This window comes from Acomys russatus, chromosome 10, assembly GCF_903995435.1.
Source record: "Acomys russatus chromosome 10, mAcoRus1.1, whole genome shotgun sequence".
Lineage (NCBI taxonomy): Eukaryota > Metazoa > Chordata > Mammalia > Rodentia > Muridae > Acomys > Acomys russatus.
The window spans coordinates 13,006,440-13,022,246 of NC_067146.1; the positions used below are offsets into that span (position 1 = coordinate 13,006,440).

The 15,807-nt window shown below is 41.6% G+C and overlaps 1 protein-coding gene across 2 annotated transcripts in view; it reads left to right on the forward strand.

Annotated features, from left to right (window-relative positions):
- Positions 1–5,216: 5,216 nt before the first annotated feature.
- Positions 5,217–15,807, forward strand: part of Tnpo3 (transportin 3) — a 74,862-nt gene continuing 64,271 nt past the window's right edge. Inside the window, exon 1 of one of the 2 annotated variants that reach the window (XM_051151788.1) lies at positions 5,217–5,668. Coding sequence is in view for 1 of the 2 variants with exons in the window: in XM_051151787.1 (XP_051007744.1) it covers positions 5,549–5,668 (120 nt within the window). In the remaining variant the exon portion in view is untranslated. The remainder of the gene's footprint in view (positions 5,669–15,807) is intronic. The other variant, XM_051151787.1, reaches the window with a different exon arrangement.

The following is a 15,807-nucleotide window of genomic DNA, read 5'->3' on the forward strand; positions in this document are numbered from 1 at the left end:
CTCTGTCTCAAGAGTGCTGAGATTAAAGCCACACCACATCCAGCAAGACTGGCTTATTTAAGATTTTTTTTGAGGCAGGGTTTTCCTGTGTAGCCCTGGCTGTCCTGAAACTCATTCTGTAAACCAGGCTGGCCTCTGCCTCTGCCTCTGCCTCTGCCTCTGCCTCTGCCTCTGCCTCCCAAGGGCTGGGATAAAAGGCATGTACCATCATCATCTGGCCTAATACGATTTTTAAAAGAAAGTTCTGTAATCTCTTCACTCCTCTCAGCTCCCTGTAACATATATTTATAAATGTATGAAGCATGGTATCTGACTTGAAAATAGATATTAGTAATTAAGATTGGGCTGGACTTTAAAAAAAAATCTTGCAATTTCCATAGTCACAACTCCAGGTGAAATTAGGGGTAGTCAGTGATGAAACTGATGTATTCTCAAAGTCTATTGGCATTTACTACAATGTAGAATTGTGTAAAGACACAAGTGTGTCAGGCTGTGTTGATGGCATGACTCACTCATGACAGCAAGAGTCTGTGGAGTCAGTTTGCTATTTAACTTGAGGTTCGTTGAAAGTTATGTTTGTCATCCTAGGACAGACCTAAGCTTTATGACAATCCCTATGACCGCACCTCAGGGAACTCACATATCTGACATTCTCCTTCTACTATTATAAAAATAGTTTCTGTGGTCTATGTTTCAAAGAGCCGAGCACTCTTTCTCCTCCCTGTAACTACAGTCACCACTATAGCCAATTCCATTCTTCTAAATGTAGTTTTAAAATGAACATCCCAGATCATTTTATTTTACCAATAAAGACTCAGGAGCCAGATGCTGAGGTGAAAATATGCTTGCTCAGAGAGGCAGAGAAAGTACCCAGCTTACCTTCCAACTCAGTTCACATCCCAATGGAAAGGGCCCAAAAGGCTCACCAGCTCAGATGACAGCCTAGGAGGAAAAGGCGAAAACAAACAAACAAAACAAAACAAAACCCCAAAGCCAAAGCTTGCTAGCTCAAAAGTCAAAGGCAGAGTCAGTCTGGAGAGATGGCTCAGAGGTTAAGAGCACTGACTACTCTTCCAGAGGTCCTGAGTTCAATTCCCAGCAACCACATGGTGGCTCATAACCATCTGTAATGTGATCTGATGCCCTCTTTTGGCCTGCAGGTGTATGTGCAGGCAGAACACCATATACATAATAAATAAATAAATCTTAAAGAAAAAAAAAGTCAAAGGTTTGCTAGCTCAAAAGCCAAAGGCCAGTAAGCTGAAGAAGATGAAGAGCTAAAATCTAAAAGCCCAAAAGCTACTTCTACAGTCTTAAATACTGCTCAACTCAAAGTCCTTACTACTCTTTAATCCCTGTCGGCTGGTTTATTGCTCCACCTCTTGACCTAGGGTTAACTATATTAAATCTTGTGTTTAGAAAGCTCTTGGATTAAACGTGTGTGTTAGGGGTCAACTGTACCAAACAAAAGACAGGTTTTATAGTTCACAATCTCAGGGATCACAACAGGATCAAAGATCTCGCAACACCTAAATTTATTTTACATCTCTTCATCTCCATCTCTAGTGCCTACATTAGGCTACTCTGACTCCTCACTAGGTTACTGCAGCAGCTTCTTATTTTTGTCCTTATCCAAGACATTTTGCATTTCAAGCTAGAATGCTTTAAGAGAAGTCTCTAAGGAGCTAAAAGACAGCCACTTAAAACAGTTTCTGTTCACTTATCATATGTTAAGCAATCTCTTGACTACATAAAGATATGTGGGGTGTTGTTTTTGCTAAGTACCAAGACTCTCTTCTATCTGGTATGAACTTTTTTCAGTCTATAGACTCTATAGAGTACACTTTCCTCGTTTTCCTGCAGACTTTAATATTTGTTGCCTTTGACTGAACTGTTTTTATCTTAGTTTTCTATTCATCTATCAGTCTGGTCTTAGTTTAAAATATGTTTAGGTGATGATCCCAGCCCCTTCAATCTTTTTTCTTTGAGACATGGTCTCATAAATCCCAGATTAGCCTCAAACATACTAAGTATCCAAGAATGACTTTGAACTTCTGATCTTCTTGTCTCTAATTCTAGAGATAACAGGTGAGTACCAGGGCTTTGTGCATGCTAGAGAGCTCTCTGCCCTGTAGCCCAGGGTTCAATACGTCATTTATTTATTTTTACTTTATGTAAATGAGCGTTTGCCTGCATGTATGTATGTGCATCATGTTCATGCCTGGTGCCTCAGGAGGTCAGAAGAGGGTCCTGGAAGTGTAGTTGCAGATCCTTCTGTACCACCATATGAGTGCTGAAAACCAAATGTAGGTCCTCAGCAAGAGCAATGTATGCTCTTAACTGCTGTGTCATTTCTACAGCTCCTAAAATTTTTAGTTTTGATGAAGTCTGGTGAACTTTTTCTTTTTTGCCTGGTTTTGGTGGCATAGCTGAGAAGCCATTTCATCTAAGAGTATTAGAGTATTAACTCTTTTCTTTCTTTCCACTCATTTTCTTTTTTAATATTTATTTATTTGTTTGTTTGTTTTTCAAGACAGGGTTTCTATGTAGTCTTGGCTGGCCTGAAACTCACTGTGTAGGCCAGACTGGCCTCATTCAAAGATTTGCCTGTCCCTGCTTCCCAAGTGCTGGAATTAAAGGCATGTGCCACAACCCCCACCTCTACTCGACCCCACCCCTGGTCCCCCAACTCTAATTCCAACTTTCTTTCTTTCTTTTTTAAGCTTTATTTATTTATTATATATACAGTATTCTGCTTGCACATACACCTGCAGGCAAGAAGAGGGCATCAGATCACATTATAGATGGTTGTGAGCCACCATGTGATTGCTAGGAATTGAGCTCAGGACCTCTGGAGGAGTAATTAGTGCCCTTAACCTCTGAGCGATCTCTGTAGCCCTCAAATTCTAACTTTCATTTAATAAATCTTATGACTAGTTGAGCAGTGGTGGCACATGCCTTTAATCCCAGAACTCAGGAAGCAGGGCATGTAGATCCAGCCTGGTCTACAAAGCTAGTTCTAGGGCAATCAGAACTACACCAAGAAACCCTGTTTCAAAAAAACAAAACAAAACAAAGACAAAAACAAAAAAAGATCCTTGTAATCTTGGAGTTGTAGTACAAGAGTAGCTACTGAGTGCACAGGGCACTCAGGCTCTAGTCTCAGTCAGATATGGGGGATTTATTGAGTGAACACACACTCAAGACAAAGTGATTGTAATCAGGGCCACAGAAAGGATTCATGAGCTTAACTGTGACACTGACTTGTTCTTAGGGCAGTCTTTTATAGGAAAAGCAAGAGCAGAGGACATTTTTGGCTGACTAGAGAAAGCGTGATCCACTAACCTTTAAGATGATAGGGCCCAAGGGAGGTGAGGTGGTGGTTATGGTCTTTCAGAGTACATCCAAAGTGTAACCAGGTGTGTAGATAATAAATATGCAACCAGAGTACAGGAAAGTGTGTAGATAACCAAGTCTGAATTATTACACCATTGAATCATCTAGTGTAGATTAACTTGACCCTCCGGCAGGGAATGTTAGTGTCAGCTTTGAATAACTGCTTCTAGGAAGCAGAGTAGAAACATTTAAAATTTTTAGCCAGGCGGTGGTGGCGCATGCCTTTAATCCCAGCTCTTGGGAGGCAGAGACATGCGAATCTCTGTGAGTTCAAGGCCAAGCCTGCTCTACAAAGCAAGTTCAAGATGGCCAGGGCTACACAGAGAAACCCTGTCTCAAAAAACAAACAAACAAACAAGCTAAAACTTATTAAACTTAATTTCACCTTATAAACAAAATGGAAGGTGACTACAGAAATGGCTGCTGCTATGTCAAAGAGTAGGCCTCAATACTTGGACAAACTAAATTATCTTCTCTCCTTTAATTCATTTATTCCTTTTTCTAAGACCATTACGTAGCAGACTGGTCTGAAACTTACTATGAAGAGCCAGCTGGCCTCAAACTTGTAGCAATCCTCCTTCCTGTCTCTGCATCCCAAGTGCTGGGATTGCATGTGTGATCCAGCGTGAATAGCCTTAAAGTCTCATCATTTAAAATGAGGTTTTAGGCGCTGGAGAGTTGATGCGCTTGCTACTCTTGTAGAAGACCCAGACTCAGTTCCCAGGACCTATATGGCAGCTCACAACTGTAACTCCCCCAGCACCAGGCATAAACCATGCTGCACATGCACACATAAAACACTTCCTAAACATAAAATTAAATCTTTGAAATTATTTCATAAAAAGGAGAATTTATCTTGGAAGGTTGTTAATCTGTAACTACAATGCTTTACACACTGTCTGCGTTCGCCTAATAGTAAGTTATTTTTAGTGCAGCAGCAATGTTGGAAAATGCCTTTGTGTGTGAACTGAGAATTGCTAGACTATTGATTTGGTTTTGTTTGGTACACACACACACACACACACACACACTTTATTTATTTATTTATTTTTATTTATTTATTTGAGATAGGGTCTTTCTGTGTATTCCTAACTGTCCTGGAACTCACTCTGTAACCAGGCGGGGCTAAGATTCAGAGATCTGCTTTCCTCTGCCTCCCAAGTGCTGGGATTAAAAGTGTGTGACGCCACCCGAACCCTGCTGGCTTTTAAAGACAGGGCTTCACGTAGTAGAGGTTGGTGTTGAACGCCTCCTGAGAGTTTTGTGGCTATCTTCCAAGAGCTGAGATTGCAGGCTCCCTCTACACAATGGGACATTTAGTTGGGACCTCAAGAGACAGTTGAACTTTTAATGTTCCTTAAATGTCCACAGGGCACAGAAAGCACTCCCTGGAGAAGGGGTGAGGGTGTAGGAACGGGTAGAAAACAGGTTGGATTCACTGCGGATAAGATTTAGTCAGAGAACTGACACAAGCCAGTCTTTATGTTTGTTTTCAAGACAAGACTTCTCTGTGTAGCTGTCCTGGACTCGAGCTCACAGCGATGAACCTGCCTCTGCCTCCGGAGTGCTGGGATTAAAGATGTGCGCCACCACGCCCGGCCACAGGCGCGCCTTATATATAGTTCAAGACTGACTTACCCACCTAGGAAACTACCTAGTACCCACTTCCTCTCGGTCGTCCTGGTCCAACAGGGTCACTTCCGGGAGGAGGCGGGGGAAACAAGAGGAGGCGTGCCGGGAAGGAGACGTTTGTGGTGCACCAGACGGAAGTGTGCCAAAGTATAAGGGCGGCCGCTTCCGGTCTGCTGAGGCTTTGCTTTGGTATGCTGCGTGGTTTGTATCACGCGTTGGAAGGCCTCTGAGAGGAAGGCGGGAGGTGAGGACGCAAGAAATCTCGTCCGACCCTAGAGTCTGGCTTCTAGCGGAAAGACAAGACCAAAAGGAGTCAGGAACGTGAAAACGACCTACCGCTGTTTCCGAGGGGGCAACTTCCACGAGGAACTCCCCTTCCCTGGTAACGGCCAGAAAGGAGGAGATGGCGCCAGTCAGGGAGAGGCTGTGGCCAAGACTGTAAGGGAGCTTGAAGGCGGAGCAAGCGGGAAGCCTCTGGAGAAGTATCGGAGTCTTCGCTGTCATCCCTGCCGCCGCCACCATGGAAGGAGCCAAGCCAACATTGCAGCTCGTGTACCAGGCAGTGCAGGCGCTTTACCACGATCCAGATCCCAGCGGAAAGGAGCGCGCCTCGTTTTGGCTTGGGGAGCTGCAACGTTCGGTGAGGGGCGAGGAGATACCGTTCTGCGCCGCGGGGCCAGGGCCGAGTGGCATCTAGGCTTGAGCTAAGAACCGGAGCTGGGCGGTTGGCCTTGGGAGATCCTCTTTCTGAAGGGTCTGGTGCGGTGGGGTGGGGGCTACCTTTCGTAAATTAGTGGCAACTGATCAGTCACAAATTGGCCCTTTACCTATCCCGTAGAATCCAGTTTGAAGTTCTGTACCTCTCGCTTGTGGCATGGGGATCTAGTCCTCCTTTTAAGTTCCACCATCGCTTTTGCTTCTTAGGCCATGCTTCTCTGTTTTCTTCAACCAAAGTGAGCCCCAAATGCTTTCTCACTTCTCACGTAAGGATGCTTTTGATGCGCCTTCGGTATTCAAGTGTTGCATCTGGCAATACCTTCCCTGTGGTTGCCTTACACCTCAGCGTTCCTTGCCGATTTTCATGTTATTCTCAGGCTTCTAGATTCATATTTGTATGAATTTCCCTCTCGTTTGGAGTGCAACGTGATATAAAGATTAACTATGGTTTCAGGATATCTTTGTAGTTCTTTGGTTTGATATTGGATTCTTACCTATTTCCTCCACCTGTACGTTTTATTTATAAGATGGGTATCATAACTACTTTAATTAACCCATATAATTATGTGGGCATGCGGTGGAGTGTTTGTGTAATTGTATTTCCTCATGTTTAAATTTTTGGTTCATGTATTTCATTTTTTGACTAACATTTTATATTTTGTCCCTTGATTCTCACACTCACCTTTGCTATATTTTATTTTTATGAGTTTTTATAGCTGGCGATTTTGCTGAGAGTATTTAGGTTTTAGTCTATGAACTGTGAAATTCTTTGAAAACTAAGGAGCGCATACAGACAGACTTAAACACCCTTCTTCTTCTCCCCTTCTTCTTCTTCTTCTTCTTCTTCTTCTTCTTCTTCTTCTTCTTCTTCTTCTTCTTCTTCTTCTTCTTCTTCTTCTTCTTCTTCTTCTTCTTCTTCTTCTTCTTCTATTATTTTTATGTTTTTCTCTGTGTAGCCTAGACCATGCTGGCCTCGAACTCACAGTGATCCACTTGCTGGGATTAAAGGCGTGCACCACCACGCCTGCCTTATTTTGCTTTTTCTTGAAATCTGTACTGACTGGGGATCCAGTTCAACCTACATCACTAGCGCTCCCTTCTCCCTTTATTTTTGTATTTCATACTCACAAGCGTATTTTTGTTTGTTCTTTTATCTGTTTAGCTCATAACTGATATTTAATGGTGCTGTAATACTAGCCCCTAGGTTGCATAATTTTAAAACATTTCTGCTTTAACTTTGGTCATTACATTTAAATGTGAGACCCAAGTTCTTGTTTATATTGTGGGAAGACAAAGAAATAAGATTTTGCTGGGTATGGCAGTGCACTTCTTTAATCACAGCACTGGGGAGGCAGAGAGCAGGCTGTTCTCTGAGTTCCAGGACAGCCTGGTCTACACAGAGGGGGAAAAGTTCATTGTGGGCTCCCCTTATAGGCCTCATGTCCTTTTTAGTTCTGCAGTCAAGGGAGATACAGTTTCTGATCTTTGTTTGTTTGTTTGTTTGTTTTTCGAGACAGGGTCTCTCTGTGTAGCCTTGGCTGTCCTGGACTCACTTTGTAGACCAGGCGGGCCTCGAACTCACAGTGATCCACCTGCCTCTGCCTCCCGAGCGCTGGGATTAAAGGCGTGCTCCACCACACCCAGCTTCAGTTTCTGATCTTATAGTTTTCTAAAATATAAATAACTTACCAAGTCAGCTCTTCCCTGCTAAATTTCCCAATTGTGTTTTAAGTTGGTGCTGGAGTGCTTATCATGGACAACTTCTAGATGTTGGTAATTGGAAACAAAACAAACAAATCTGTACTGACCACATAGTATACTCATGATGATTAAATGTAATATCTTACAAGAGCTTAGAGAAGTTATTCTACATAAAATTTAAAAGTATGTTAGCATTTACTTAAATTTATTCTTCTCATTTCCCATTATACTATGTTGTGTCTTTTCATCATCATATGATGAGATTTTATATCTCAACCGGAAGAGAGGAAGAACTTGACAGAATAATTAGCCTGGAGTGTTTTTTCTTTTTAATTAGAGCTACTGGGGATTGAACCTAGGGCCTCACACATGTTAGGCAAGTTATTCATCTCTGAGCTATATTCCCATCCTTTTTGATACAATGACTTTTTAATTTCTCTAGGCTGGCCTTGAACTAATTCACTCTGTAAGCTTAGTCTGGCCTTGAACCTTTGATCTTCCTGCTTCATCCTTTAAGTAGCTAATTCTTGCTTTTCTTTACTATGCCTGAGATGAGTTTGCTATAGAGATACTATTTATAAAGCCTGGCATGGAAATGCATAACTTTAATCCCAGCACCCAGGGAGGCAGAGACAGGGATCTTTGTGAGTTCAAGGCCAGCCTGGTCTACAAAGTGAGTCTAGGACAGCCAAAGGCTATTACACAGAGAAACCTTGTCTTGAAGAACAAACAAACAAACAAAAAGATACTATTTATAAAGTTGCAGGTCCCAGAAGAAATAGCATTCTAGGTAGCCTGTAGTCAAACTATTATTTTTTTCTGGAAGGAATAAGAGAGAGAAGTTACTTGGGTTCTTTGGAGGAGAATGAGTTTCTGGTGACAGAATTTGAGGTCCTTTGCAGTGAGAGAGCTGGAAGAATGAATTTCCTGAAGCCAGGGGACATTGAGGAAGTCTATACAAGACAGCCTACTGATAGCTGGGCATAGTGACGCCTTTAAACCCAGCATTTAGGAGGCAGAGGCAGCTGGATCTCTGAGTTCCAGTGGCGTAGTGGGGAGGTGGTGGAAGACAGCCTGCTGGAGCAGAAAGCAGTAGAAAAGGGGTAAGAGAACAGCTAGCCTAGTTACACATCAACATTGGGCAACATCAGTGTTTAAACATATTAATTGTGTGAATGTGTGCAGGCACACTTGTGGATATCAGAAGACAACTTGTGGAAGTCAGTTCTGTCTTTCTGGAACAGTGTCGTTGTTGTTCCCTCCCCTCCCCCAGACAGGGTCTCTCTGTGTAGCCTTGGCTGTCCTGGACTCACTTTGTAGACCAGGCTGGCCTTGAACTCGCTAAGATCCTCCTGCCTTTGCCTCCCAAGTGTTGGGATTAAAGGCGTGTGCCACCACAATTGGCTCTAAGTAGGTTTTAGGTCTATCTAATAACATTTTTAGCCTTTGGATTGGTAGAAGTTAATAGTTTGCTAAGAATACACCTTAAGGACAATGAATGGCTATGTAGGCTAAAAATAGTTCAAGATAATTTGGCTTTGTAGCTGTAACATTCCAACTTTTTATGATCAGAAGTTCTAATCAGCAATTTACCCTTTTAAAGTCTTTAACATAGGCATGGGTTTTTGTTTTTGTTTTTTGTTTTTTTGAAACAAGCCCTGGCTGTCTGGAACTCATTCTGTAGACTAGGCTGGCCTGGGAACTTAGAGATCCGCCTGCCTCTGCCTCTTGAGTGCTGGGATTAAAGGCCTGCCCCACCATGCCCAGCAATAACTGGATTTCATAACTTTTTAAAAAATTCCTTCATTTGGTGGATAATTGAGAAGAGAACCTTAAACCTCTTTTATTGTCTTTCTATTTCTCTTATATGCATGTTTATGTGTGAGGAGGTGAATGTGAGTGCATGCAGATGGCAGCCAGAGGACAACCTTGAGTGTCATTTCAGGAACTGATGTTCATCTCTTTTGAGAGAAAGTCTCTGTTGGTCTAGAGCTCACCAGCTGGCTATACTGCTTAGCCAACTGAGCCCTACCTCCCCTGTGCTGCAGTGACAAACTGGTGCCTGGCTTTTTGTTTTTATCTGTTTATTATGGGCTCTAGGGTTCAACTTAGAACTTTATTCTTTTTTATTAGTTGGTTGTTGGTTTTTTGAGACAGGGTTTCTCTGTGTAGCAGTCCTGGCTGCCCTGCCTCTGCCATGGGTGGGATTAAAGGTGTGCCTCAGGCTAGACCCTTACTCTTTTAAAGTCAGTACTTCCTTAGCTGAGAAATCTTTCCAGCTTTTTTTTCTTTCTTTCTTCCTTTTAGGGGGTAGAGTTTCACTGTGTAATCCAGGCTGTCTGTCTTTGAAATCTTGATCCTCCTGTCTCAGCCTCCTAACTATTAGAATTATAGTGTGCTACCTCCTTTAACTCTTATATTAACATTTTGCCCCCTGCTTGTAAGAAAAACTGAGAAGGGGTGTGGTAGTTAGAACAGGATCTTGCTACATAGTTGAGACTGGCATAGATCTTATTTTGTGGCCTAGACTAGCCTTGCACTTGAGTTTCTTCTACCTCAGCTTTAGGGTGGTCTACCACCAATGGTGTCCCTTACTGCCTTCCTATGCTCAATTTTTCCTGGGCCACTTTTACTTTTTACTTTGAGCAGAGTCCTCTAGTCTTCTGTCTGGAGATTATAAAATAGGCTACCAGTGTCCCAACTGCTAGGTTGCAGAATGAGGACAAGTGATGGAACTTAAATGTGTAGGTTTTCATCTAACTTTGTGTTTTTAGATGCTATTCCACTCTTATCTGAGTTTTTCCTGGTATCCAGAGACCCTATTTGAGTCTTGCTGGAGTAACCCTCTTTTAGGATGGGGGATAGTAGTCCATTTGCTTAGAATCAAGTAGAAAATCTGAGTGTCTCTGCCTTTAGTTGTACCTGGTGCTTATAATTTTGAGCTACATGATTTAGTTTATTTTTGGCTTTCCCCATCTCAGCTCATCTTATCCCCAGGCAGATTTCACCTTTTTAAAAACTTTGTCCAGTAAGATAGTTTATGTGCCAGGTGGTGGTGGCCTTTAATCCCAGCACTTGGTAGTTCAGGGCCAGCCTGCTCTACAGAATGAGTGCCAGGATTACACAAAATCTTGTCTACAAAAACCAGTTTACATATCTTTCTGGTTTCTACAGTTTTGGTGTTATCTGTTTCCTTTTTCTTTGTCATGTGGAGTTTTGCCTTCTTTTCTTGGACAGTATATTTTATAGCCTAGGATGCTTTGAAACCTCTGCAACTCCTGCTCTTTCTGTCTCTGCCAGACAAGGCTGCAATTGCAGGTGTGTTTTCTCAAGTCCCCCTAAAATAGGTGTTTTCTGAAGAACCTTTATTCATTATGCTACTTTTTTCACCAGGATTTTTGAGACTCTGCAGCCATAGTTATGTTCTCTGTGGTAAGCAGATGTCACTTGTCAACTGCAAGGTGTTTTAAAATAAACTAAGTTATCGTGAATCAGACCTTAAGGGAATCTTTATGTAACAGCAGCTTGCATGTTCTGAATATTTAGTAGTTTCCCTTGGCCACCTCCAATGTGTATACAAAATTAGCAGATAATTTAGAAAGCTATGGGGAACAAAGACTGTCTCTTTCTAGGGTTAGTAATTATGCTGTTTAGTTGTTTTAAGTTGGTTCTTTTACAGAGACAATCTGTGGGCTAGAAGTTATCTTAAAAGTTATAGTTTAGGGCTGGGGGTGTAGCCCAGCTGCTAGACTGCTTGTCTAGGATGCTTGAAGGCATGGATTTGATCCCCAGTTCTGCATAAATCAGGTTGGTGGTGCATGCACATAATGCTAATTATTTGGAAGGGGGTGACAAGAAGACACCTACATACAGAGTTTGAGGCCTGCCTGCCAGAGGAGCCAGGTGTGATGGTGCACACCTGTAATCCCAGCACTCAGGGAGGCAGTGGTAGGCAGATCTCTGTGAATTTGAGGCCAGCTTGGTCTACAAAGCAAGTCCAGAACAGCCAAGGCTATACAGAGAAACCCTGTCTCAAAAAGGGGGGGGGGGAGAAAAACCAAAAATGCCAGGGGAAGTTAGGTTCTGTATAGTCCTATCTGGAAACTGAGATGACATGATAAAAAGTATAAAAAAATTAAATATGATGAAGTAAAGTACTGCTTTAATGAACTCAGTTGATATTTTTTGTGTATAATTTGTCACATGTCCATGGAAATTTTTTTAAGTAGCTTGTCAGGTTAATTGGACCATGGCTATCTGTTTCTGATTTCCTTTCTAGTTTTTGTTTGTTTATTTTTCAGGACAAGTGTTTCTCTGTGTAGCCTTGGCTGTCATGGACTTACTTTATAGAACATGCTTTACTTAAACTCACAGAGATCCACCTGCCTCTGCCTCCTCTGATCCCTGGAATTAAGGACATGTGCCATGCCAGGCTTCCCTTCCGGATTTGTTTTGTTTCGTTTTGTTTTTCGAGACAGGGTTTTCTCTGGGTATCCTTGACTGTCCTATAACTCTCTTTGTTTGTTTGTTTGGTTGTTGGTTTTTCGAGACAGGGTTTCTCTGTGTAGCCTTGGCTGTCCTGGACTCACTTTGTAGACCAGGCTGGCCTCAAACTCACTGAGCTCCACCTGCCTCTGCCTCACAAGTGCTGGGATTAAAGTTGCCACCATGCCTGGCCTCCCTTCTGGAATTTTAAGACATTCATTTAGGAGGCAAAATAGTATAAGCCAACCTTTCTGCTTATATGGTGTAGCACCTGGACTTGTCAGCTGCATATTCATGCACAGACATTTTCAGAACCTCTTTCCTTTTGGTCCCTGGATGGCTCCTTTTCCTTTGGCCCATTGTGTTTCTTCCAGGCTTCTTCTCATCATACTCAGCAGGTGCCAGATCAAAGACAGATAATCCAGATTGATACCTCAGTTTCATCACTTTAAGTATGTGACTCTCTAAGTTACTCAGACCTCTTCCGCCTTGAGTTCTTTGTAGAGGATGGATTTGCCCAAAGCAGCTGTCCTGGAAAGGCATCGCCTAGCATGGATGATGGTGTCCCCATAGCCACACAGAGGAAGCCACCTGGGTTCCTTGATTCTTCTGCTTAGCTCTAATACCTAGACCTTTGGTGTGTCTTTTGCAGTTGTGTTTACTAATTTATATTTTACTTATTTTCATGCTTATGTTTGCATCCTCTAGTTAATAGACCTTTAAAACATAACTTGATTTTGAAAAGAAGCCTTTTTAGAAAATAAAATTTTTTTACACGTAACTTCTGAGGGTCACTTAGATTAATGAATATACAAATGAACATTGTATGTTTCACACTGGAAGAGACTGAGTATGTAAGTAAACAATAAAGAGGAAAGGCCAACCTAAGATAAAACTAATCTACTTGTATCACTCCATATAAAGTGATTAGCCAGGCATGGCTGTAAAGTGAAATGAAAGTTTAAATGGATTTATTTAATTGGACAGGGCAGACATGGCTCTGGGGTTTTGGAGGCTTTGTGATGGTGTTTTGTGGGGATGGTTGTCTGTTTTCTGGTGCCATACGTTCTTGCCTGGGTCCATTTATTTCTTGCCCACCTTGTCTTGGTGTAGTTGATAGTTTGATCTAGGACATAAAATCATCAAGGCACTGATACAATTTCTAATTCCAACACAGATTTTTCAGACTTCCAAATGTTTATTCAGTTTTTAGTACATTGATGTTTATAGGGAAATTAAAGGTATATTGTATAGATTTAAAGAAATATTACTGTATATATATGGGCACTCAAAAATAGCTCTGAACACATCTTCTGGGGGTTTGATATTTGCCTTAAATGTGATTAGGAGATAGAACTCAGCTGGTCGAGCTTGTGCAGCAAGCTGTGCCACTGAGCAATGTTGCTGGTCAGATTTTGTGGATTTTTAAAATATTTATGCCAAATGTGGTAGTGCATACCTTTAATACCAGCACTCAGGAGGGAGGAAGCAGGTTTCTATGAATTTGAAATTAGTCTAGTCTACACAGTGAGTGCCAATGCTACATAGAGGAAACTTGTCTCAAAAATGCATATTTATTTATTTTTATTATTTATGTGTGTGCTTCTGTGTATGAGTTGTGCATGTGAATGCAGGTGCCTGCAGATGCCAGAAGATGGTGCTAGATTCCCTAAAGCTGGAGTTACAGATGATTGTGAGCACCAGGTGTGGTTGCTGGGAACTGAGCCCTAGACTTCTGGAAGAACAGAATTGATCTTAACCACTGAGTTATCTGTCCATCTCCTGTTTTTGGAGACATAGTCTCACTGTGTAGACCTGGTTGACTTAGAAGTTGCTATGTAGACAGGCTGACCGAAATTTACAGAGATCCTCCTGCCTCTGCCTCCCGAGTACTGGGATTAAAGGCATATGCCACTGCGCCCAGCTATTGTGAGAAAAAATTCAAAACAAAACTTACTATTTTTGCCATTTTTGTTGTTTTGCTTTGAGACAAAGTCACACTATAGAGCCAAGACTACCTTTGAATCCATGATCTTTCTTCCTCAACATCACCATTGCTAGATTACAGGCACAGCCTAACTTAAAAAGAAACCATATGTGTTTGTGTATGGTAATGCTATATGTGTGTGTGCACCTCTAGAAGCCAGGGAGGGAATCAGTTCTCTGGAGAGGGAGTTAAAGGTGGTTTTGAGCCGCTGCTGATGTGGGTGCAAGGAAGAGCAGCAAGCACTCCTAACATTAAGCCACCCTTTCTAGCCCGCCGTTTAGCTATTTTAAGTGTGTGGTTCGGTGGTATTGTGTTTCTGTTACTACCATACATCTTTAGAACTTTTTCTATAAAAGCTAAGTTACACTCATTAAGACACAACCAGTCCCTGCTCCGCTTCCCCACAGGTTTCTGTTGCTTTCTGGAATCGGTTTTGTGGTTACAAATTTTCTCACTTAGCATAGTGTTCTCAGGGCTTAAGCATGACATCCCTGCTTTTAGTTCTTTTGGGATATATGTTCAGAAGTAGAATTGTTAAATCACATGTGTTTTGCTTTTTAATCTCAATAATTGTTTCTTAGATTTTTTTACAGTTTTAAGCTCTGTTCAACTTACTAACAGAGTGTAGGAAGTTTTGATGACTCACACTCTTGCCTGTATTCTACAGCTTGCACCATAGTGCTGGACTGTCACTTACGGTTTATGGTAAAACCACAGAGAAACCTCATTCCTTTTGTTCAAAACGCCTTTAAAAGGGGTAATTTTGTTGTGGCAGAATCCCTTTTAGAAGAAACAAATCTTCCTTTTGGTGAGATTCTGTTATCAGAATTTAATTATGCTTTTTGCTTATATTTCTTCCTTGATCCTACAGCACAGTTCCTTTATCCAGTGTGTGTGTGCATTGTCTCTTTGTACTTTGTGTCTTATCAGTAGTGCAATGGCATTTGAACAGTCATCCCCAAAGCAAGAGGGTATAGGAGTGAACTCGAAAACGCAGTGTTGAAATTTTACATATTTGTTTAGAGACAGAGTCTCTCAATGTAGCCCTATCTGGCCTGGAACTAGCTTTGTAGACAAGGCTGTCCTTGAATTCACAGAGATCTTCCTGCGTCTGCTTCCTAAGTAATGTACGTACAGGCCCTACTAGGCAGGGCTGTTTAGAAACACATTAATTTCATAAATAGTACTAGAATTTCAAATCTTAGACTTTCTTATATTTAAATTTTTAAATTTTCAAATTTGTTATTATGACTAATATGCACCATAAACTTATCAGTTGAACAGAAGATATAGCTCAGTTGTGGAGTGCTTGCCTCGCATGCACAAAGAAGCCATAGGTTCAAATCCCAGGAGTGCATAAAACCAGCAGTAGTAATACATGTCTGTAGTCTCAGCACTGGCTGGGTACATGGAAGCAAGAAGTTCAAGGTCAACCTTGGCTCTGTTGTGAGTTCCAGATACCCAGGGCTACAATGGAATGGTGCTTCAAAACAAAACAAAAAACTTCCTGCTGATAAGATGGCCTGATACCTGAGTTCAGTTTCTGGAACCTACCTAATGGAAGGAGATAACTGACTCCCACACTTGTCCTCTAATCTCCACCCACATGACATGACAAATGCACATAAACACATACATGTACAGCAAATAAAAATGTGGTAAAAAATTTAAATTTCATCTAATATTTGAATTGTTACAAATTTAATTAGGTTGGTAGGAGTGAAAGTAAATAAGATTTTTATAGTTTTGGCTCTCTTACCTGGGCTAACCATTTGCTCTCGAAACAAATGGTCTCTTCTACTTTGACATTCTCTGAAGAGTAGCAAGTGCTCTTAACTGAGCCATCTCCCCAACACCAGCTTTGTTGAACTTAATATCTATAGGAAGTT